General features: G+C 44.9%; 1 protein-coding gene across 1 annotated transcript in view; it reads left to right on the plus strand.

The window, feature by feature from the left end:
• LOC115475147 (ciliogenesis-associated TTC17-interacting protein-like) overlaps positions 1 to 25969 on the plus strand; it is a 102224-nt gene that overhangs the window by 51511 nt on the left and 24744 nt on the right. Inside the window, exons 6-8 of the mRNA XM_030210887.1 lie at positions 7152 to 7340; positions 21421 to 21476; positions 23179 to 23265. Of these exons, the coding sequence (XP_030066747.1) occupies positions 7152 to 7340; positions 21421 to 21476; positions 23179 to 23265 (332 nt within the window). The remainder of the gene's footprint in view (positions 1 to 7151; positions 7341 to 21420; positions 21477 to 23178; positions 23266 to 25969) is intronic.

A 25969-nucleotide genomic window follows, 5' to 3' on the forward strand; every position in this document is an offset into this window, starting at 1 on the left:
TTCCTCAGATCGGAAATAAGCAAATGAGGTAGCAGATAGTATATATGAGAGAAACATCAAAGCATTACTTTGACTGTCTGACAGAGTGGGAGGGTGGGGGTATGCATGGGGACATCAAAGCATTTCATTGATATTCTACCAGAATGGGTGTTGGTAGGTGAGAGGAGGGTAATAAACAGAGAAATACAGCTTTATGGTTTATAATGAGTTAGAAAACCCAGATCCTTATTAAGTCCTGTCTGTTGGGTGTTAAAATATTCAATCATTCTTATTTCAAAGGTCTTACGTTCCTGTATTGTTTTAAAATTACCTTTCAGTATTCTTACTGTGAAATCACTGGTGCAGTGTTCTGGTCTTGTGAAGTGTTGGCCCACAGGGGTGGGGGCCTGACTGGCACCGGCTATTTTCATGTGATGTCTGTGTAGATTGAATCTTGTCTTAAACATCTAGCCTGTTTCTCCAATGTAGCATCCTTCGTTACATTTCTTACACTGAGTGATATATACCACATTACATGCTCATTTTCCAATGTGGTATATATCATTACTGAGGTCAGTGAGGTCTTGCTTAATGTCGGCTACAACGCTCCGGATGTCTGTCCTGACAGATCGAACTTCCTTCCGCAGAGCCTCTAGCACAGACAGCAATTCAGCAGATAACATGGCGGATAACTCCGGGCTCAAATCACTGGTGCATGCACCATTTGGTGCCTTGCTGGAACTAGGCCCCGCCACTGCCACCATCTAGGATTTGCTTCCTGGGCTCTCAGCTTTTGGGACTCCCATGTTAGGTTTGCCACCTGTGTATTTATAGCCCTCCAACTTCCATCGAGGAAGAATCTAAGGAAAAATACTCCTTCACGGAAAGAGTGGTGGATGCATGGAATGGCCTCCCGGTGGAGGTCGTGGAGATAAAGACTGTGTCAGAATTTAAGGAAGCGTGGGACAGGCACATGGGAACCCTTAGAAAAAGGAGGCGTGGTCATGGCACATTCAGAGAGAGGATCAGGCATTTTCAAAGCAACAGTTCCCCCAGTGGGAGGGACTTATAGCACAAAATCAGCATGGCTGCGTCAGAGCTTCACCCCAGAGCGACCATCCACTCTGGTGACATCATTTCCTCCCCTGGTGAGCTAAGTTCTGAACCAATCGAAGACTGTGTTTGTTATACCTAGAGAAAGACATGAGGACAAAGTTTATCCCTGTCCCCGTGGGTTTTGTTCCTGTCCCCGCACCATCCCCATGGGCTCTGTCCTTATCTGCAGAAGCCTCAAACACTTAATGATTTTATATTTAAATCTTTTTATTAAAGTATAAAAAGGAACAATATCTGTGCAATTGTTGTTTATACATCACAAATAGAAAACAATAATAACAATGAACAACTATAATTGTCACGCTGGTGAGGAAAAGTGAGCCCTTGGGCCACTGCCAAGGAGTGGCAGCAATAGGCAAATCGCCCAAACAGGAGGTAAGGCAGACCACAGACAGACGGGCACAAGCCGGACTGGAGCAGCTGGACCGGAACAGAAGCACTAAGCAGAAGCAGGAGAATAGTCCATGAATCAAACAGAGTCTTGGGCAGGCAGCATACAGTAGAATAAACCAGGAAACAAGCAGAGTCTTGGGCAGGCAGCAGACAGTAGAATAAACCAGGAAACCAGCAGGGTCAAAGACAGGCAAAGCAAGCTTTCAGGGCAGGAACCGCAACAGACCAACAAGGACAAGAACACAACCGAAGACCTCTGTTGCCAAGGCAAAGCCTGAAAGTTCCCAGGTGCTTAATAAAGGCAACATACAAGGGAGTTCACCAGGTAAGGGTGCTGCTAAGTTCCAAAAATCCCAAGACAGTCTGGAAGGCTGGAAGACCTGGACCAGACCAGCATGACTTCTGGAACATGGGAAACTGCAAACAGACAGTCCATCGCAGCCACCAGGTCTGACCACCAGGTGGCGAGATGAGTGAGAGCATGAAACAGGGGCACAACCGTGACAATAATAACCCAACTACCACCACCACCCTCTACCCTTCCAGCCCCAACAATAGCTGACTTCTACTACCCCAAGGAATCCTAAACCACCCTGTTAAAATGTCCAGGGGTACAAAATACAACCCATTCTGTATGCACTAAAGGGGAGAAATATGCCCTATGAAGCACTGTTTTGATTTTTTAATCTGTGGATGAATAAGAAGTCATCAACAAATTTCAGGATTGAGTCTAGCTCTCCTGTCTTCCACCGTCCTTCCTGCAATAGAAGATGTCTTCTTAGAAGATGTGCTGGTAGCAGGATGTACAGGATCCCCCCATGCAAAGTTTGCTAGTTGTGGCCAGCATGTTTGCTTGTTTTTCCAAAAAATCAAAATATCATTGTCTGCATCACTCAATGATATACAACAGTCCAGTTAATTAACAGGCTTCAAAGTAGAAAATGACATGGGGACAAAGCTTGTCCCCATCCTCACAGGATCTGTCCCTGCCACCATCCCTGCGATTACTGTGGGTCTCCATCCCTGTGCCATTCTCTAACCTAGAGCCTCGAGATGGGCAATTAAAAGATTATGGTCTATTAAGTTAAACACCACTGAAAGGTCAAGAGAAAGCAGAATGACTCTTTGGTCTTGATCCAAGGATTGCAGGATGGTAGAAGTGAGTCCTAACAATGTTGTTTTGGTACTATGATGTTTTCTAAACCCTCTTTGATGTGGTTGGAATACGGTAAATTTATCTATAAAGTCAGTGGGGCTGATATTAAGCTGGCGGGAGGTATCCTGTATAAGTGTCATTCTTACTACTGGGCCATTTCCAGTGACCGGCATTGAACATCCAGTTTCATGTTTGGCCTCTGGAACTTAACCAGTTAAGCCGATATTCAACGCTAACCAGATAATTTCCATCAGTTGAAGATAGAACCGCTATTTACGCAATTAACCCAATGCTGAATGTCGGCGCTAACCGGCTATAAGCCACCAAGCACTAACCACAATTTCTGGATCATCCTGGAAAGAGAAGATGGAACCTGTATCCACACGGGGGTTATCTACAGACCTCCTGCGCAAATGGAGAAGTTAGACAAGGATGGTATGAAAGGGGAGGTGCTACTGTTGGGAGATTTCAATTTGTCTGGCGTGGATTGGAACGTCCCATCTGCGGAATCGTAAAGATGTAGGGAGATTGTGGATGTCTGTCAAAGTGCCTTGCTCAGACAAATGGTGACGGAACCCATAAGGGAAAGGTCAATGCTGGATCTAGTGCTCACTAATGGAGGTAGTGTTTCCGATATCTGGGTGGGTGCCCACCTATGTAATTGTGATCATCACACCGTATGGCTTGATGTAAGGAAGAAGGCGGAGTGCGGACGTACTGATTTTGATAAAATGGGGGAATACCTGAAGAAGGAGCTGTTGGCGTGGGAAGGCATAGGAGAAGTGGAAAAACAGTGGTCCAAGCTAAAGGCTGCTATAAATATGGCGACTGATATTTTTGTGAGGAAAGTAAATAAAAACAAGAGAAGCAGGAAGCCTATATGGTTCTCCAAACAAGTAGCTGAAAAAATAAGAGCAAAAAAGGCGTTGTTCAAGAAATACAAAAGAATGCAGCGAGAGGATCACGGAAAAGATTATCGGATTAAACTCAAAGAAGCGAAGAGGGAAATACGGCTTGCGAAAGCGCGAGTAGAAGAAAAAATGGCTAAAGATGTAAAGAGAGGTGACAAGACCTTTTTCAGATAGATTGGAGAAAGGAGAATGTTATGTCCAATAAAAAAGGTATCATCTTATTTTCTTTTCCATGTTTTATTTTGTTTGATTTCTATTAATAACCTTTAAGAGTGGACTAACACGGCTACCACACCTCTCTACTTGAGAAAGGAGAAGAAATAGGAATGGAATTGTGAGACCGAAAGATCATGAGAATGGCTATGTGGAGAGTGATGAAGATAAAGCGAACGTGCTAAACAATTATTTCTCTTCGGTGTTCACGATAACTTCAGTGAGATGTTTAAAACTGTCTCTCTTCCTCCTGATATGGGCAAAATTGTTCTCACTCCACTGCTGAAAGGATCTGGGCTAGACGTAACATCACCTGCAAACTACCATCCAGTGTCAAGCTTACCCCTTTTTACTAAAGTACTAGAAACCTACATTAGTAAACATCTGTCTTTTATATCTGGAAAATTCTCTATTTTACTGGTCACAATTTGGCTTCAGATCGTCACATAGTACAGAAACATTGCTGCCAGTTCTAACTACATATGTCAAACAACACCTATGCAAAGGTGTAGTGCCGTAGCGAGGGCGGCTGACACCCGGGGCGGGTCGCTGCTGCGCCCCCCCCCCCCCCGGGTGCAGCACGGCGCCCCCCTCGGTGCGCACCCTCCCCGGAGCGCATTCTTAGTTTAGAAGCGAGGGGCGGGCGGGAGGTCCGATCCACCCCCGAGTCCATGTCGCTGGGAGCTGCGTCGGCTCCATTGGTTCCTTGCTCTTTCTGCCCTGGAACAGGAAGTAACCTGTTCCGGGGCAGAGGGAGCAAGGAACCAACGGAGACGACACCCCCCCAGCGGCGTGCACCCGGGGCGGACTGCCCCCCCGCACCCCCCCTTCTTATGCCACTGCAAAGGTGACCAAGTAATTCTTCTCCAGTTCAATATATTGGCAGCATTCAATGCGGTTGACCACACTTTGCTAATCGAACACTTGGATCAGATTAGAATAACAGAGACTGTGTTCAAGTGGTTCAGCGAATTCCTTTCAAAGCGAAGCTATCCTATCAAGCAAAACAACCAACTTACCAAATTCTGGTCTCCTAACTGTGGGGTCCTGCAGAGATCTCTCCCTTCTCACCTATCCTGTTCAATCTGTTTATCTCATCCCTTGACTCAATATACCTGAGACTTAATGAACTACTATTATCCTACGCGGATGACAGCCTGCTTCTCTTACCAGTGACAACATCAAACATAGATCCAACTCAGTCTGTAGTAAATGAAATGACTGCTGTTATCACCTGGGCCATGACCAATAAACTGAAATTGAATGTGCAAAAATCCAAGGTCCTGTGGTTCCGAAAGTAGGGAGTTGAGGTTCCATCATCAATATCTTTGTCCAATGGTCAAATCTTTACAGTCAAATCTGAAACTAGAGTACTAGGGGTCCTGCTTGATTCTTCACTCACCTTCTCTTCCCATATTAACCAGCTATGGAAGAGAACACTATTCAAAGTGAGACAGCTACGTCTAGTCAGATCATTCTTTGACCAAAAAGCCTTTGTGCTACTAATCCAAATGTTAGTTCTTCCTCACTTGGATTACTGTAACATTCTATTTCTTGGTATTAAATGTCAATATCAGAAAAAACTTCAAATCATACAGAACACAGCTGCAAGACTAATGTACAGATTGAATAGATATACTAGTGTTTCAACTCATCTAAACAAACTGCACTGGCTTCCCATAGCAGGAAGACTCAGGTTCAAAGCTGCTTGTTTAGTTTTTCAAATTGTACAGGGCTTCACCTCTGAACTGCAGACTAAGACCACTTCACTATGTTTGGTCCAGTCTAACAGACTGAAAAAACAACTAATGCTAACATCACCGTTCCAAAAGACAATCCGAAATCAGAAGATTTTCATCTGTCTATTCCCTGTACTTGAAGTTAAAATATTGAACTCTCTACCTTTTTCCCATCAGAACAGAAAATAGCTACCTCAACTTCAGGAAGAGGCTAAAAACCTTTCTCTTCCCAAAGACTGCTTCATAATAATCCATCATGACTTCTACCTCCTAGTATCATCCATTATCTTTTAGCCTTATGCATTAATCCAATGGTCTCTAATGTTTCTCAGACCTCACACTAACACTATTCGCTTTTGTCTCACCTAGAATGTCAACCTCACTGAACCCTGGTGAACCCTGGAAAGGGGATATTAGTGGTATACAAGAATTGATTTGAATTTAATGAATTTTGAAAGGATGATAAGGTGATCTAGGTGAAGATGAAACAGTGGGAGGAAGAGGGTGGTCTATTAGAAGAAGATGCAATGGTGATGAAGTACCAAGTTATAACACTAGAGTTTCAAGGAGAGGGGCATGAGTAAGACTATAAGAAATAAGAATAGCCATACTGGGTCAGACCAATGGTCCATCTGGCCCAGTATCCTGCTTCCAACAGTGGCCAATCCAGGTCACAAGTACCTGGCAGAAACCCAAATCTAATTGTATCAAAGGGGATATTAGAGGAAAACAGAACTGCTAAACCAAACCACCTCTTCTCTTATGAGAACGACTGTAACAGACTTGAGAGAAGCCTGTGTTAATTGAGATATCAGAATCTGAGAGTCATGTCTCAATGAGGTGTAGTAGGTCTAGTTTATCTTTTAGAATTAAGTCCTTATTAAGGTATTGTTTCCCCTTGAAGGATCACACATTAAGTAAAGCAGTGTGTAAGGAAGTTTGAGTTTTGGAGTTTATACAAGTAGTTATGGAAGCAGGTGAAATACGAGACAAGTATCTTATCTGAGGAGCAGTCACAGAAACAGAGCGAGGAGGCCTAAGTCCCCAACCTACTGGAAATGGATAGCAGGATGGCATAAGATGTACTAATAAAAAGTCAAATAATGGTGGGGGATATTCATGATGGTCAAATCAAGATGCCCTCATGCGTGCTCCTCCTTAAATGTGCGCCACAGTACTGGTTTATACCAGGTTGACGTCACTTTCAGAAATGTTGGGGGTGAAGCCAAGATTGCAGGCATTCACCACTCTCTCTGTGAAAAAGTATTTCCTGATGTTAAGTCTACCACCTTGAGTTCTACCATTTGCCGTCACCACCACCTTTAAGTCCCGTTCCCTTCCTCCCCCCTTTCCCCTTTAACCTTAGCATGTAAGCTATGGGTGTGCAACCTCTTGTTTCCCCATCTTACCATACCTCCTCTGTAGTATCACCTTGCCGAGCTGTAGATCTTATACAACAGGGCCACCACATGACACTGGAGATCCATTGTATGCAAATATACCTGCTGCATATTCATAGTGGTAATCCTGAAAATGTGACTGGCAAGGTGTGGCTCCAGGAGAGAGTTGAGAAGCCCCACAACAATAATCCTACGCTTGTGACTGGAGATGTACCCTTTTGAAGTAAGTCACGTTCTCTTTCAGGAGAGGATGAGCTGCTCTTGAGTGCATTTTCCGAGACACTGGGCTGCTTCTCGGACTCGGGGGCACAGATTGGAGAGTTTACAGTCACGATGCAGCCAGCTATTTACAAAGGAGATGAAGACTGCTACCTGATACATATCACTAGCCACAGTACCGTAGATGACTTTCCCTGCAACACCTCCATCTTTGGTGAGTAGCTAGCTTGATTTCCTGCAGGCTTGGGGTATTTCATAGCCGCCGAGAGGGGGGCGGGGAGGGGGAACAAAATTCCCTGGGCCCGGGCCTCCAAGGGGGGCCTGATGCCACAGTCCCACCCGCCCTCCGTCGTCGACTGTCTGCCCTCTGCATTGAAATCGCAGTCTCACCTCCATGAAAGCAGCGCTGCAGGCAGCAGAACGCCTCCCTTCGGGCCTCCTTCCCTCCCTGTGTCCTGTCCTTGTCTGACGTAACTTCCGCGAGGGCGGGACACAAGGAGGGAAGGGGGGGTTGAAGGGAGGCGTTCTGATGCCTGCAGCGCTGCTTTCACGGAGGTGAGACTGCAATTTTTACGCAGGGGGCCCGGCCCGGTGGCGGACGGAGGGGGAGAGTGGCGTCGGCGACCTCGTTGGGGTGGTGGAGGGGGAGAGCAGTGGCTGCGGTGACCTCGGTGGGGTGGAGGGGGGAGCGGCGGCAGCGACCTTGGGGGGCGGCGAGGGCGGCAGGGGCAGGGCCCGGGGGCAGCCTTGCCTCAGGCCCGGCCCAGTCTCTCGGCGGCCCTGGGGTATTTTATTCAGGAATGACTGAGTTTAGAGAATTCTGGGGTTTTCAAAGCCACATCAGAATCTTCCAATGTAGCTGGACTGTCTCAGCTCATCTAAATGCACATCTGCTGTAACTCTGCCTCCAACTTTTTCTTACCTGCAGCTTATTTTAGTTCAGATAGGAGACCTAATCAAACCCCACCCATCTCTTGAGCACACTTGCATTAAAGGCTAAAGGAGCTTGTTTACAGGACCATCACGGAGTTAAAAGGAGCCCTGGATGCTTATTTGAGGGGGGGGGGGTCCTCTTCTTATGACATGCCCCCCTTTAAAGACAGCCATGGAGGAAGTACTGCTGCTACATTAATAATGGCTGTGAGGGTCACATTTATTTAGTTGTTAATGGCAGCCCTGTGCTCTGGTACCGCAAATGGCCCCTTCCAACACTCGTTCTTGTTTAAAAATCATTGTTAGCCAAGGCAAGTCCTATCATTTGGCTTTAATTACTTCTCTTTACAAACCCAAACTCAGTGTGAGTTATATGTTAGCCGTGGTGGGAACGAGGAGGTTAGATTGAGAACAGGAGACGGCATTGTTGGATTATTTGTAGTAAATAATTAGCAGATTTTAGTACACACAGCTTCAGCTTTAGAAATGTTAATTTCTTTCTTCATCTCTCTCTCATTCACCCCTGAATAATTCACTGCTGAGTCACTTTAAAGTTGAAGTAACAAAACATCTGTTTACTCACAGTTTGTAGTTAGATTATAATCAGACAGGCTTATATATACATATTATTATACATTTGTATTATCAGCTCCTTCCATGTGCTTAGATGGTAATGGATGCTCACACCACCATAGATCCTCTCAGGTTAGGAGAGATCATGAGCTCCATGTGCTCCATGTGCTGCATCTGCTGCATCTGCTGTGTCTAACCCCCACAGGAAGTTGCATAGCTGTGTGACCTCTCTAAGTAATTCACATCAGAGGTCACAGAGTAATCACAGAGAAATAATAGGTGACAGGCAATGCATGTAAAATACAATTACATTCCAACAAACCCCTTCTCATGCATAACTGTCATGCAATTATTTATTCATACAAAGTCCAAGCTTTATACGCAAATTTACAAAATGTTCTCTGGGTAACGGTTTGGTCATGATGTCAGCTGTCATCTCACTGGTGTGACAATATTGTAGACTGATGACCCCTTCTTTCGCCAACTCTCGCACGTTGTGGTATTTCGTTGCGATGTGCTTGGTGCGTGACTGAACCTTGTCATTCTGTGACAGTCGGATGCAGCTCTGATTATCTTCCATTATCTGGATTGGTCTCTGTTCAGCTATTCCAAAATCCAGCATAAGTTTTTCAATCCACATCAGTTCTCTGCACGCTTCCGATACGGCCACGTATTCAGCTTCTGTAGAAGACAAACTCACAATACTTTGTTTATGACTGGCCCATGAAATTTGTACATTTCCATACATAAACACATATCCACTTGTGGATTTATAATCAGAATGATCCCCTGCCCAATCTGAATCACAGTAACATATTAGTTTTGGATTACTATTGGCTGAAATCTTTAATTTACAATCAATGGTACCCTTTAAATACCTTACCATCCTTTTAACTGCAGTCCAATCTGATTTGGTAGGTGAGCTGACCCTTCTGCTCAAAATTCCTACTGCATTTGCTATATCAGCCCTGTACGTGGTAGCTAGATATAAAAGCTTACCTATGGCTGATCTATATTGGATGTTATCTGGTAAAGGTTCTCTTACTGTTTCATCCTTCAGAAAATCAGTGATCATGGGAGTGCTTACAACTTGGGCATCTTGCATACCTAAACTTTCAATAAGCTCATTTATTTTCTGCTTCTGGCTTAGAAGATAAGAACCATCATTTTGTTTCTCAATTTCTATACCAAGATAGTATGACACATTACCAAGTTCTTTTATCTCAACATTGTGGTTTAAACACTTTACAATGTCCTTGTACTCTTGCTCACTTTTGCTTGCAATGAGCAGATCATCAACAAAAGCTAAAATGTATGCATATTGTCCATTTGTGCACCTAGTGTACAAACATTTATCTGCTTCACCTTGCTTAAATCCTAAACTTGTCAATATTTCATGCAATTTTTCATTCCAACATTTTGCACTTTGCTTTAATCCATAAAGACCTTTGTTTAATTTACACACTAGCTGTCTTTGTTTTGTATTTATGAAACCTGTTGGCTGTTCCATGTACAAGTCTTCAGTTATATCTCCGTGAAGAAACGCTGTTTTCACATCAATGTGTTTGACTTGCATGCCTTTTGAGACTGCAATGCTCAGAAGTGTTCTAATTGTCGTGTGTTTCACTACAGGTGCAAACACTTCATCAAAATCTTCTCCATATTTTTGAAGATATCCCTTTGCCACTAATCTGGCTTTATACCTTTCCACTTTTCCTTGTGCATTCCTTTTTAACTTGAATACCCATTTGCATCCTATAGCTTTCTTGCCAGGAGGTAATTTTGTAAGAATCCAAGTATTATTTTTATCCAATGCATCAATTTCTTCTTGTGCAGCTTTATGCCATTCAGCAGCTTCTTCTGCTGACATTTTCTCAATCTCATCCCATGTTAAGGGCTCTTGAGCTTCTGCTGACTTTGTTAGGTAAGACAGTCTTGGGGGTGGAACACCTTTGTTTTCCCTGGATGAGCGTCTGACAACAGGTTGGTCTGACCTTTCCGCATCCTCTAAATCTGAGAGTTCTTCTCCAATTGATTCCCCTTCTCCAACTGTACTGTCTTCTTCAATGATCCTTTCTGTGTCTGTTTCCTCTGCCTGTTCCTCGTTAGATACAGATGAGTTGCTTTCAGACATCTGCCTTGGTATGGCATTTATATACACTGGCATGTCTATTATGGTTCTAGTTTCATATTCTGGATGATAAGGCTCATCTGGGATAATCCAGCCTTTATCAACCCTTTTGTTTTCATCAAAATATGTAACATGTCTTATGCCAACAATGCCAGTTTTCAGATTCAAAATTCTATATCCTTTGTGTCCTGGAGCATAGCCAACTAAAATGCCCCTTTCTGTTGTGGAATCCAGCTTATGCCTTCTTTGCTTTGGTACATGAGCATATGCTGTACTTCCAAATGTTCTTATGTGTGACAGGTTTGGCTTCCTACCATGCCATGTCTCATGTGGTGTGCGCTCAGCGCCTTTAGTTGGCATTCTGTTTTGTAGGTACACTGCTGTGAGAATGGCTTCCCCCCATAGTCTTTTAGGGAGATTGCTATCTGACAGCATACATCTGGTCATTTCCACAAGTGACCTAAATTTTCTCTCTGCAACAGAATTTTGCTCTGGTGTATAAGCTACTGTTGTGATATGCTGAATGCCTTCTTGTTCTAGAAATGTGCGCATGCTTTGTGAAGTGAACTCACCACCATTGTCGGTCTGAAGAACCTTTGGTTTTCTTTCAAATTTATTGCTCACCATGGCTACGTATTTCTTCAGCATGTCTGTGACTTGACTTTTCTCTTTCAGCAAATAGGCCACACAATATCTAGAGAAATCATCCAAGAATATTAGCACAAATCTGTTATTTCCCAATGATGGGATATTAAACGGTCCACATAAGTCACTGTGTATTAAGTCCAGTACTTTATTACTCCTATTTCCTGTGTATGCAGGAAATGAGGGTCTCACACCTTTTTGAGTAACACAGTCTATGCATTTCTCCATTTTACCAGTACCTGCACTGATTTGAATGCCAGTGGCTAGTTGCTTACTGTAAAGATCCTGGATCACCTTAAAATCACGATGTCCCAGGCGGCGGTGCCAGATTTCCAGACTACATTTACCATCATTCTTCCTTACTTGCGCCAGATGTGAGGCTTCACCTGAAATGCTCAGTTTATAAACATCATTATGCATAAAAGCTTCAGCATACACTTCATCATTTTTAGAGATTGTGCACTTACTGTTTTCAAAATGAATCACAAATCCCTTCTTATCTAATGTAGATACACTAAGCATATTGCAAACTGCTTGGGGAATATACAAGACATCACTTACAGGAATTTCTTTAACTTCATTAGACACTTTGCATTTTAAGAATCCAATTCCTTTTGCTTGGATCTGAGCAGTCCCTGCGTTTGCAGTTTTAAGAATACCTTCCTCTGGACACATTTCCTGAAAGAAATCTTTAGAATTGGTTAAATGGCATGTACTCCCTGAATCCAAAATCCAAGTACTTTCATTTGAATTATTATTTACCATAGTCAAAGATTTTTCTGCCATTAGAAAGCCCTTGTGTTTATCTTTGTCCTTCATACATTTCCTGGTTTGAAAATTCTTTAGTTCCATTGGCTTAGGTGAGCTAGAGGGAGTGTTTTGTGTTTCCTTACACCATTTAGATACATGTCCCTCCTTTCCACATGAGTAGCAAATCAGCTTGCCCTTGGGTGGAGTTTTCCCATAGCTCCGCCTTCCTCTGTTCTTTGCCAAGAAATTTGTTTCATTTCTCTCTGACTTGCTTTGAGAACACATCTCCTCAGAATCATTTATTATGCATTCCTGCCTTAGTTTTGATGTTGCCTGTTCAAAGGATTGCCCTTCAATGGCCTCATTTACAGACCTAAAAACATCAAACTTCTTTGATAGTGAGGTAAAAAGAAATGCTCTTTTCAATGCATCACACATGGGAATTCCAGAAAGTTCTAACTTTTGAAATGAAGACATAAGATACATAATGTGATCATTACATTTACTTTTATCCCTTAATTTGGTTTCATTCAACTCTGCCAACCAAATTGGTTGCTGCTTTGCATATGTAGTTGCATACATAGTTCTCAGTTTATATAAAATGTCCTTTGGTGTATCTTTTTCCTCCACTAATATGGCTTGTTTCTCTGAGAGAGCTTCCAAAAGCATGCACTTCACATAATAGTTTGCATTGTCCCATTCAGCCATATTTTCATCTGTTCTGTCTTGGTCTAAGCATATATTTAATCTTTTTGCTCGAAGGAGACATATGAATCTTAGTTCCCACTGCTGATAATTAAACTCAGTTAATCTAGGCACCTTGAGAGAATAGAAAAATGGTGAATTTCTTCCCTCAGCCATTTTCTTAGCCTTCTGTCTGCTGTGTGGGGGGAGAGAGAGACAGACTGAATCTTTCCTTTAAAACTTAAGAGAAAAATGTGGCCTTTTTTTCTGCCTGGTAATATTTCTCTTCTTTTTCAATTCCTGGGCCTGGGCCCATAACCCTTTTGTTGGATTATTTGTAGTAAATAATTAGCAGATTTTAGTACACACAGCTTCAGCTTTAGAAATGTTAATTTCTTTCTTCATCTCTCTCTCATTCACCCCTGAATAATTCACTGCTGAGTCACTTTAAAGTTGAAGTAACAAAACATCTGTTTACTCACAGTTTGTAGTTAGATTATAATCAGACAGGCTTATATATACATATTATTATACATTTGTATTATCAGCTCCTTCCATGTGCTTAGATGGTAATGGATGCTCACACCACCATAGATCCTCTCAGGTTAGGAGAGATCATGAGCTCCATGTGCTCCATGTGCTGCATCTGCTGCATCTGCTGTGTCTAACCCCCACAGGAAGTTGCATAGCTGTGTGACCTCTCTAAGTAATTCACATCAGAGGTCACAGAGTAATCACAGAGAAATAATAGGTGACAGGCAATGCATGTAAAATACAATTACATTCCAACAGGCATGAGGCCATCCAGCCCGTTATATGGGTTGAAGCCAGTAGGCGGAGTCACAACTACACCCAAAACAATAGCAAATGCTATTGAAAGCAATAGTAAAACATTATTAGAAATAATGAGCTGCCTATGCGCTGTCCATCTGTGAAATGTCAAAAGCTGTTCCAGTTGGATAGGCAGTGCCTTAAAAGGTGGAGGACAAAAGATTTTTTTTTAACTTATTTGAAAGGATTCTATATAATAAAACGCATCTCCAACATTTTGAAGCTGACTGCATGGCTGAGGCATTCCTGCTCTCTGTATCCATCTCCTGAATTGACATCACGTACTTCCGGGTTCGTCACAAGCAGAAGTGACCAACCACACGAGGTTTCTCGGCTTCAGAATGTTGGAGGTGCATTCTGTTAAATAGGATTGGTCAGTTCCTTTCCTATGTAATAAAAGGCACCTCCAACATTCTGAAGCCGACTGCATGGCTGAGGCATTCCTGCTCTCTGTATCCATCTCCTGAATTGACATCACGTACTTCCGGGTTCGTCACAAGCAGAAGTGACCAACCGCACGAGGTTTCTCGTCTTCAGAATGTTGGAGGTGCATTCTGTTAAATAGGATTGGTCAGTTCCTTTCCTATATAATAAAAGGCACCTCCAACATTCTGAAGCTGACTGCATGGCTGAGGCATTCCTGCTCTCTGTATCCATCTCCTGAATTGACATCACCTACTTCCGGGTTCGTCACAAGCAGAAGTGACCAACCACACGAGGTTTCTCGGCTTCAGAATGTTGGAGGTGCATTCTATTAAATAGGATTGGTCAGTTCCTTGAAGCATAGCCAGAGCTCAGCGTCCTGCACAGTAACGCTCAGACACCAGAGAGAGGGGGGGGGGGAGCCTGACACCAGAGAGAGGGAGGGGGGGCCTGACACCAGAGAGATGGAGGGGGTCCTGACACCAGAGAGAGAGGGGGGAGGCCTGACACCAGAGGGAGGGAGGGGGGGCCTGACACCAGAGAGAGGGAGGGGGGGGGCCTGACACCAGAGAGGGGGGGACGTATCTCTGTCACACACACACTCTCTCTCTCACAGTCAGTGTCTTTCTCTCACTCTCACACACTGTCTCTCACACACTCTATGTCTCACACTGTATCACATTCACTCTCTCTATGTGTCACACAGTCATACACTCTCTTGGTCTCACACACTCAGTCTCACAGAGAGTCTGTGTCTCACACACACTCTCTGTCTCGCACACACTGTATCTGTGTGAAACACACTCTCTCACACACACACTGTGTCTCACATACGCACTTGCGCACACTCTCATTCTCACACACACACCCTCTCTCTCACAGACACACTCGCACCCAGACTCACTCTCTCTCACACACACACACTTGCACATTCACTCTCTCTCTCTCTCACACAGTCACTCTCACATACACTCTCTCAAACATACACACTCCGAGGAAAACCTTGCTAGCGCCCATTTCATTTGTGTCAGAAACGGGCCTTTTTTACTAGTATAGTGTCACGTATACAAGCAGGAACCTACGTTGTGAGCCCTTGGGCCACTGCCGAGGAGCGGCAGGCAAAACCACCCCACACCAATGACAAGGCAGAGCTTTAATGAACAGTTAGGCTTCACCTGCACCTGGCCGCATTTCACCAGAAGTTGAGCTTCTGGCTTCAGGTGGCCGGCAGGACTTACTGGACAGGACCGGGACTGGATATCAGCTAGGCAGCACAGGTACTGAGGGTCAGAGGGGAAATGATCATACAGGGACAGCAGGGCAAGGAATGGGTAAAATAAAGGACAGGACTGAAAGCTGAAAACAGCCACTAAAACAGGGAGCAAAATACTGACTAACAAGACACAAAACTAAAAGCTACAGAGCAGCCAGTAAAAAACAAACAGACAAGGACTAAACACAGAACTACAACTCAGAGACAAGACAAGCAAACAAACAACAATCTAATCTAACTATCCACAGACTAGCAAGAACCAGTGGCGTAGCCACAGGTGGGCCTGGGTGGGCCGGGGCCCACCCATTTAGTGCTCAGGCTCACCCAACAGTAGCACACATTTAGCGGTAGCTGATGGGGATCTCAAGCTCAGCCAGCTGAAGACTTCCCTCTGATGGTAACAAAAACGCTACTCTCCACGATACTGGCACCTGCGCACGCTCAGTTTTCAGCGCATGCCTGCTGCAGACTGCCAAGGTGGAAAGAAGCATTTTCCTGCCAGCTGAAATATTTTTTTTGGTGGTGGTTGGAAGCGGGGGAGAACACTTGGTGCCCACCCACTTCTTGCGTAGGCCCACCCAAAATTTGTTGTCTGGCTACGCCCCTGGCAAGAACAAACAAGAATCAAGGCAGGAATAAACTAGAAACTGGAAACAGCAGAAGTGCACCAGCAGCACCCCAACATACCAGGGCCTTAGACGATGCAAAGGCAAAGCAGAAATGTTTCAAGATGGCTAATAAGCCCAGAAGCAGTTGAGGCTCAGCTGCTGCAATCACCAGGCAGCTAAGGGTGCTGTGCAGGCTCAAACAACACAAGCAAACCTGGCAGCCTGGAAGATCCGGACCGGACTAGGCAGAAATCTGGAACGGGTGATGGTTCCATAGCAGCCACCCGTTCTGGCCACCAGAGGGCGAGGAAAGCACAGACGTAACATATAGATATAAATATCAATATATCATAAAATAAAAACTGGTAGAGACAGCACCAATAAAGGCTTTGTTTTGTGCTAATTTTTCTACACTGTTCTATAAAATACAGTAATACACAGTGCCGTAACGAGGGCTAATGACACCCGGGCGGGTCGCCGCTGCGCAACCCCCCCCCCCCCGGGTGCAGCACGGCGCAACCCCCTCCCTCTGCGGCACCCCCCCCCCCCCCCGGGAGTGCATCCTTACCTGCGGGAGGGCTGATCCGCCCCGAGTGCACGTCACTCGGAGCTGCGTCGGCCCCGCTGGTTCCCTGCTCTCTCTGCCCCGGAAGTGCAGAGGGAGCAGGGAACCAGCGGGGCCGGCACCCCCCGAGCGCGTGCATCCGGGGCGGACCGCCCCCCACCCCTTCCTATGCCACTGGTAATACATGTCCAAATTTCAGTGAGGATATCCTGTTTACTGATGGGTTCACCTTAAGTGTTGTAATCTGCCTTGAGAAGCCTGGTGTTATGAAGATTGGAAGTAAAATTAAACTCTCCTTTCATTGGGGCAGATGGAATCACATCTTCACCTTCATCTCTTTTGTACAAATGGATTATTCTGTTTTGAGCATGTTTCAGTGGTTTTTCGTAATAAAAATAACTATTTTCTTTCATGCAACTCTCTCGTTTGTTTAAACATAACTAAATGGGATATAAGCCCCTAAGGAGGAAGTGATCCACCGAGGTGGATGAACACTGACTCCCACGAGAAAACAACAGTTAGTGGGAAGTGGACCAGTGACTCCAGGGAGACGGGATACTGATGTACAGAGTACCACTTTATTCACAGTCCATTGGTTTTCTTACATTTTGTACTTGTGTTGACTTACTACTACTACTACTTAACATTTCTAAAGCGCTACTAGGGTTATGCAGAGCTGTACAATTTAACATAGAGGGACGGTCCCTGTTCAAAGAGCTTACAATCTAAGAGACAAGTGAACGGTCAGTCCGATAGGGGCGGTCAAATTGGGGCAGTTTGGATTTCCTGAATGGTAAGAGTTAGGTGCCGAACGCAGCATTGAAGAGGTAGGCTTTAAGCAAAGACTTGAAGATGGGCAGGGAGGGGGCTTGGCGTAGGGGCTCAGGAAGGTTGTTCCAAGCATAGGGTGAGGCGAGGCAGAATGAGCGGAGCCTGGAGTTGGCGGTGGTGGAGAAAGGTACAGAGAGGAGGGATTTGTCCTGTGAACGGAGGTTACGGGCGGGAACGTAAGGGGAGATGAGGGTAGAAAGGTAGTGAGGGGCGGCAGACTGAGTGCATTTGTAGGTAAGAAGGAGAAGCTTGAATTGAATGCGGTATCTGATCGGAAGCCAGTGAAGTGACCTGAGGAGAGGGCTGATATGAGTATATCGGTTCTGGCGGAATATGAGACGTGCAGCAGAGTTCTGAACAGACTGAAGGGGGGATAGATGGCTAAGTGGGAGGCCGGTGAGGAGTAAGTTGCAGTAGTCCAGGCGAGAGGTAATGAGAGCGTGGACGAGAGTTCGGGTGGTGTGTTCAGAGAGGAAAGGGCGAATTTTGCTGATGTTAACTTATAAGTGTTGACTTATACTGTGCCAAAGCTGGAAATACAGTGAGACAGAATAATAGAATTCAATAGCATCCAAAACTTATTAATTAACATTATAATTGTGTTCACATTTGGGTAATAACTGAGAAAATGCTGTTGAAAAGTTACTTGAAGAAGAAATAAATATCATAGAACTGGAAAATGTTGGCACATTTAGACTGACTCTGGACTTCTGCGTGAAGGTAGCTCTGCCCTCATTATTTAATTTTTATTTTAAATAGTAGTAGTAAACAATATTAAGTGCATTTTTATAATATACCACTGCATTCCACAAAACAAAAGGAGCAAGTTCCCACAAACCATCTTTCCCTATTGATCTAGGCACAGGGGGAAAAAAAATTTTTAAATGCTCCCAAGTTTCAACCTAATTCATTTTTAATGTGGGATATAACTGCCATAAATAGGTAAATAAATAAATAGATAGAAACTCTGAATGATGAGCACTTGATTCTCATAACATGATGTCTGATTTAGTGGCCCTTTACCAGGAGAAAAAAAATCTCTGCACAAATATAACACATGCTAGGGTGTCCCTATACTCATACTACCCCTCTCCTCAAGTCGCTTCACTGGCTCCCTATCCGTTTTCGCATCCTGTTCAAACTTCTTCTACTAACCTATAAATCAGGGGCGTAGCCAGACAACAGATTTTGGGTGGGCCTAGACAAGAATTGGGTGGGCACCAAGTGTTCTCCCCCCCCCCCCCACACACACACACAAAAAAAAGCAAAACCCAAATTAGCTCAGCTGGTGGGAAAACGCTTCTTTCCACCTTGGCAGCAGGCATGCACTGAAAACTGAGCATGCGCAGGTGCCGGTGTCGTGGAGAGTAGCGTTTTCGTTACCATCAGGGGAAAATCTTCAGCTGGTGGAGCTTGGGATTCCCACCGGTTACCACTAAACATGTGCTACTGTTGGGTGGGCCTGAGCCATAAATGGGTGGGCCTGGCCCACCCCAGCCCACCTGTGGCTACGCCACTGCTAAAAATGTACTCACTCTGCTGCTCCCCAGTATCTCTCCACACTCGTCCTTCCCTACACCCCTTCCCGTGCACTCCGTTCCATGGATAAATCCTTCCTATCTGTTCCCTTCTCCACTACTGCCAACTCCAGACTTCGCGCCTTCTGTCTCGCTGCACCCTACGCCTGGAATAAACTTCCTGAGCCCCTTCGTCTTGCCCCGTCCTTGGCCACCTTTAAATCTAGACTGAAAGCCCACCTCTTTAACATTGCTTTTGACTCGTAACCACTCGCCTCCACCTACCCTCCTCTCTTCCTTCCCGTTCACATTAATTGATTTGATTTGCTTACTTTATTTATTTTTTGTCTATTAGATTGTAAGCTCTTTGAGCAGGGACTGTCTTTCTTCTATGTTTGTGCAGCGCTGCGTGCGCCTTGTAGCACTATAGAAATGCTAAATAGTAGTAGTAGTAGTCTCTTGTAACCAGAGCTAATATTGTGATGTCATAATGCCTCAGTCTACCAATAAGAGCCAACCTCATCAGTGATGTCACAATGGCTTGATTGTCCTATACTTGGCTCACTTTTATTACATAGCTCTTTGAGCAGGGACTGTCTTTCTTCTATGTTTGTGCAGCGCTGCGTACGCCTTGTAGCGCTATAGAAATGCTAAATAGTAGTAGTAGTAGTCCCTATAACCAGCTCCTCCAAATGACACACGATTATGATTTATAACAAATTACTACTCTACCTATGAAATGTTATTCCTTTTTTATACTTCCTCTGTGTACATCCATTTGCTGCATAAGATGGCTTGTTTGATTTATAAGTGAGATTAAATAAAAATAACGACAACGTGGATGCAGCAGCTCATAGATTTGTTTGCTTTGTTTTGAGTGTACGCAGAGCGACAACTGCGAGGGGAAAGGGAAACAGACTAACCTAAGTGGCTTCAACATTTTGATGTCATACCGTCTCCTGTTACCAATCAAACCTCCTCCTTGGGTTGGAAGGTCCTTACCCAGAGGGCTCATGGTCTAAGTTGAAACCTAAGGCAATGGAGGGTGAAGTGAGTTACCCAAGACACAATGAGCAGAAATGGGAGACGCAGGATTCAAACTATGTCCTCACTGGTTCTTAGCCTACTAGGCTAGTCCAGTTTTAAAAATTAGGGTCACCAATTGGCTTCATTTTTTTCAGAGGATTCAGAAGAACCACATCTCCCAGCATGCAGTGAGCTAACCCAGGACTGGATTAGTCTGTCCTGAAAATCAGAGCCATTTAGAAATCAAAACTTCAGTCCAAACTGAGTTATTATTGAGTTACAATATAGACCAGCAACCTGAGCATCTGAGCTGGTGTTTTGTTTTTTGCTCTATCCTCATTCTTACGTGTGAGATTATCTCTTTCTTTGTTCCTATTTCAGCTTGTTCTCAGTTTTTCAGATCCATTCCGCTCTTTGCTTTGATGCTTTTCGTACATGTCCTTGTGCTCTCTAATTGATGGGTCTACCCATTATATCTCTTTGCCCACTCCAGCACTTGCAGGACTCAGCCACTCGCCTGCTCGCACTTAAATTCACAGGGCAGCTTATTTCATGTGCTCCATTGACTTCTGTTAACCTTTACCCTCCAAAACATTCATGGCCCTGTTCCTGTGTACCATTCCTCCTTCCTCTGCTTTCGATTTCCAATTTCACACCCTTCTCTCCATTCCCTGTACCAAATAAGCCAGGACAGTCACCGGACTAGGTTTGATTCCTACTGCAGCTCCTTGTGACTCTGATCAAGTCACTTAACCCTCTATTGTCCCAGGTACAAAATAAGTTCCTGTATATAATATGTAAACCGCTTTGATTGTAACCATAGAAAGGTAAATATAACAGAATCCCATCCTTTGCCCTTTTGGGCTCATGTGTTGTACACTCTCAGACTGATTGAAAAGGGCAGTGTAGTGGCCCTTTCTTGCCCTGGCTTGGCTCCTTGGACACTCACCTTGCTTGCCTACTCCTTGCAACAGCCCTGCTTTTCACTAGTAGGGCTCGCCCTGTGGAAAAATCTTTCCCCAGCTGTCCAGGATGCTTATCGCTTCCTCTGTCCTTTCTGTAACTATCCTGTGTCTTTGTTGCTCTCAGAGAGGGGCTATTTCCAAAGTAATTCATGTGGGTAGAAATCACTTTGCCTGTGTAAATCATCTCTGAAAATTCCCCACCTTCACTGTGGCTAAAAGTCAGTGTTTCATGTCAGAAGTATTGGTGACACTGGGAGGAAGTGTTCCTGAGGGCATGTTTAGGTTGGGGGGGGAGGGGGAAGAAAAGTAAGCATGCAATTTACAGTTTTCCAGTAAACTCATGCAGGTGACTTTGCGTCCTCTATACCTATGACAACCTAATTTCATTTTCAAAATGAAAGTCTTAGCCTGAAGGTAAAATATGTGCGCTGACTTTCCACCAATGAGACAATTTGAAAATTGCACCCAGAATATCTGATCTGACCCCAGTATAAAGCCCAGAATAATAATAATAATAATAATAATATTTCATTCCCCAGCTTATATCTCAAAGAAACTTGAAACCCTGGAGCAGCAGCATCAGGAATACATAAAGGTACCTCATGTTTTTCTGAAACTTTCCTCAGTTACTTCTTGGGGAATACGGCACAAAGAAATAAAATGTTCTGCATAACTGTGTCAAAATAGCACAATCTATTCACTGTCTGTGGGTACACAATTTAAAATGCAGTATAGAAAACATTTTACTCAGGACTGGCTCAGCCTTTAGACCAGGTGAGGCGCTGGCTCAGGGCGCCGGTGATAAAGTGCGAAAAACCCAGTTCAGCATTTATTGCTAGGAGTTTGAAGATCCAGGAGGAGGGGGTGGGCTTGAGAGAGAACAGGAGATACTGGATTTCACATGGGGGAGGATGGGACAGTAAAGTGGAGAGAGAGATACCAGATTGTTGGGGGACGGGACGGGGAGGGAAGCAATACAAAAGTTAGCTCGGAGCTCCACAGAAAAATGTTAAATCTTATGCTCAGAATTCCCCTTAAGGATACTGACATACTATATCATAAGGTTCAACCGTTTTTCCACATGGGCCACAAGTCCTCTGAGGTGAAGTTCCTTGAGGGTGGGGTCGTTGTCAGTCCCACATGGGCCACAAGTACTCTGAGGTGAAGTTCCTTGAGGGTGGGGTCGTTGTCAGTCCCACATGGGCCACAAGTCCTCTGAGGTGAAGTTCCTTGAGGGTGGGGTCGCTGTCAGGGCCACAAGTCCTCTGAGGTGAAGTTCCTTGAGGGTGGGGTCGCTGTCAGGGCCACAAGTCCTCTGAGATGAAGTTCCGAAAGGGTAGGGTCGCTGTCAGGCTCACATGGGCCACAAGTCCTCTGAGGCGAAGTTCCTCGAGGGTGGGGGCTTTGTCAGTCCCACATGGGCCACAAGTCCTCTGAGGTGAAGTTCCTTGAGGGAGGGGTCGTTGTCAGTCCCACATGGGCCATAAGTCATCTGAGGTGAAGTTCCTCGAGGGTGGGGTCGCTGTCAGGTCCACATGGGCCACAAGTCCTCTGAGGTGAAGTTCCTTGAGGGTGGGGTCGCTGTCAGAGCCACAAGTCCTCTGAGATGAAGTTCCTCAAGGGTAGGGTCGCTGTCAGGCTCACATGGGCCACAAGTCCTCTGAGGTGAAGTTTGTGGGGTCGCTGTTAGGGCCACAAGTCCTCTGAGGTGAAGTTCCTGGAGGGTGGGGTCGCTGTCAGGCCCACATGGGCCACAAGCCCTCTGAGGTGAAGTTCCTGGAGGGTGGGGTCGCTGTCAGGTCCACATGGGCCACAAGTCCTCTGAGGTGAAGTTCCTCGAGGGTGGGGTCGCTATCAGGCCCACATGAGCCACAAGTCCTCTGAGGTGAAGTGCTACACTCCACCTCAGATGACCCTGCTGCCCTGTAGGATCTTTTAATTCAGTCCCAAGCCAAAGTAAAGATTCTGTGCTAAAGGGAAAGTAAAAAAAAGACCTTGCCAACATCCAGCTCTGTGTTCAACATCTGGAACAATTCCCCAGGCTTGCATGCGATTTGTATGCTGAACATGCTCTCCTTTAGTGTGATGGTTTTACTGTCCGTGCTAAAACCCTAACTGCATCTGAAGAAAGTTCAGTATGTGAAAATCAAAAGTAAACTGCTGCTCTAAAGGACTGTGTGACTTATTACATCTCCCTCTGTGTGGAAGACACCAGGAACTTTCTTTAGCTGAACTTCTGTATTGCAGTTATGTGTCATTGAGAGAGTTTGCCTTGTGCTCTGTCTTCTCCTTTGCAGATGAAAAACCAGCTATTGGACAAGAAGACCCACATGGTGAAACAAGGAGATAAACTGATCGTGGAGAGATTCATCACAGAAGGGGAGGTATGCCTCCAGATCCCAGAAATCTGTTCTGCAGAGTGGTGTCAGGAGAGGCAGTGCAGTGTGGGAGCTGCTGGTGACACTGCAGGGCTTGGATAAATGAGACTTTTGTCCCCTCTAGGTAGGGTTACCATATGTCCGGATTTACCCGGACATGTACTCTTTTTTGAGGACATGTCCGGGCAACCGGGCGGGTTTTGCCAATCTGCCCGTTTGTCCAGATTTCTGGACAAACGGGCAGGCTGGTGGGCGGACGGCCCACCCACCAGTGGATTAGTTGCACAGGACGTGATTATAGCTCAGGATGGTCCTGGAAGTCCAGAAGAAACAAATTGTAGTAATAGACACATGGGAGTTAGTAGGTTGCTACCCATTAGAGGTAACGGAAACTTTAAACCAGGGTTAGAGAATAAACGTATCCGGAGCTGGGGTGATAAAGGACTTCACATGGTGGAGGACTTTGTAGACAAGGATGGGCGCCTTAAATCCATGGACTCCTTGAATCTCAATTCTAATACATGGGCAGATACATACGCCTTTAAACAGGTTTCTCACTACATTCTCACGCTGCCTACACACTTTTTGGAAGTTGATGTGACCTCCAAATTTGACGAACTTTTTGATACGCCAACAACTGATCCAGCTTCTATCTCAATGTTGCACAAAAGGCTATTAATGAGTAGACCACCAAAGAATCTCGAAAAGTTGGCCAGGAAGTGGACGGCAGATATACAGAAACAGATTAGTATAGACGTATTATGGAGCAGCTTGAGGCAGATCAGGGGACGGATTAGTAGCGCGGAATTGAGGGAATGCCAAGGAAGAAGTATTTACAGGGCATACACTTCATTGTCGAGATTATATCAAATGAGTAGGGCGGAATCATCGGCTTGTGGTAGGTGTGGAGATCCCAATCATAACTATTATCATGCTATGTGGGCTCGTGCAGTGATATCCGCTTACTGGGAGCAAATAGCGAAGTTCTTAGGCGAAATCCTGGGGCGGAGGGTGACATTGACACCGGAAACGGCCCTTTTGGGGGTCGACTTACTGAAGGGGAAAGGTACCGTTAGTCATAACCTGCTAATCTTTAAAGCATATCTCGTGGGAAAAAAATGCATTTTAGTTAACTGGATACATTTAGAGGCACCATCGTTTTGGCAATGGCGCAACAGGTGGCATGCGTTGCTACTAATGGAGCTGCGAGATTCATATTATAAACCCAAAACACAGCGTAAATTCTACTTAATCCTAGGGCCCGAAGTTCCATCCTTAATCGACTGAGCTTGGACCCAGCGAAGTTAGCTACTGGTTTTAGATAGTGAATAGGTCAATTTCCCTGGGCTATTGGAGATATGTAGCTGCCTGGAAGGGGGGTGGACAAAGGGGGGAGGGAGGTTACAGGGGGGAGGAATATTAGAGGGGTAAGGAAGGGCAGACGGGGGGGGGGGGGTAGCTGGGAGTAGGGAGGGAGGAAGCTAAAGAGAAAAGTGATGGCTACCTCTATGTTATGATTACAAGTGAAGAGAAGACTAGACGATTTAATATAAAAAGTTTATTTACAATTGTACTGCATACCTTTTATGAGGTATGCAGGAAGCATGTTCAGACAAAGCAGTCAGAGAATGCTTAAAGGCACAGATCTCTCATTGGTCTTATATAGCTTTCTTTGGCATCTGACTATACAACATCCCTGTGCAAGTCTCTGAATACCACAAACTGTTAATCATGTGCAGAACATCTGCTTTCTATTACCCCCCTACCTTCTATCCCACAGACTTTTTGGAGCCTGCCTTTGGCTAATGTTTAATGTCCGTCAAATTTCTCATGCCTCAGGAGGGTTAGTGTTAAAACAGCTTGTTGTAATCATGGAGCCTTCCACTCCGCATTTTTCATACTTTTATTCAACAAATCTTTCTTTTGTTCAACACAAGTTGTTCATTTGTTTCCTGATGTATCTTGAACATAGCGTATGAATATTGAATTGTTTGTGATAGGTCATCAATAAAATTGTTTAAAACTAAAAAAAAAAAAAAAGAGGCCTGCAGCTTCACCAGCAGTGAGAAATGGCAACAATTCCAGGCCTGCACAAACAAGTATGGAGGAGGGACTGCGGTCAACCTGGGGGTGGGGGAGAGAGCTGAGGTGAGGGTGGGAGAAGGGAGCTAAGGATCAGCGTTTGGAAGAGAAAAGGTTCAATGCAGGGGAGAGAGCGAGGGCTGAAGAGGATCCTGTCTGTGGAAGGGGAGCAGTTGGATAGGGACTGGGGGGGGGGGGTGGGGGCAGAGTGAGAATGATTGATGGGACCTAGACAGGGGAGCGGTGAGGGTGACATTGTGTGTGGAGGAGGGGGATTACAAGGGAGAGAGAGAACAGATAGCTGAAGGAGGCTGGAGAGAGGAAACTGGAGGTGCCAAGAGAGAAAATTGTGAGATCAGGCTGGTTGGAGTGAGAGAAACTCAAGGGCTTGAACCTATGGAGGGGAAGTGGTGAACTGTGGCCAAACCTGTGGGAGGAACAGGAGAAGAAGGGGAGAAAGGGGACGAGGAAGGGGCAAAAGTCCTATTACAGTATTTCTGGGTGACTTCTGAACAAAATATTTAAAACTGTGTAACTCTTATATAAACTGTTTTTGTACTGAATTTTAAATGAAATGTCACTCAAAATAGCAATTATGTTGTATTATAGTTTGTAGAATGTTTAATGT

The sequence above is a fragment of the Microcaecilia unicolor genome, chromosome 7, assembly GCF_901765095.1.
Source record: "Microcaecilia unicolor chromosome 7, aMicUni1.1, whole genome shotgun sequence".
In the NCBI taxonomy this organism is placed as follows: Eukaryota; Metazoa; Chordata; class Amphibia; order Gymnophiona; family Siphonopidae; genus Microcaecilia; species Microcaecilia unicolor.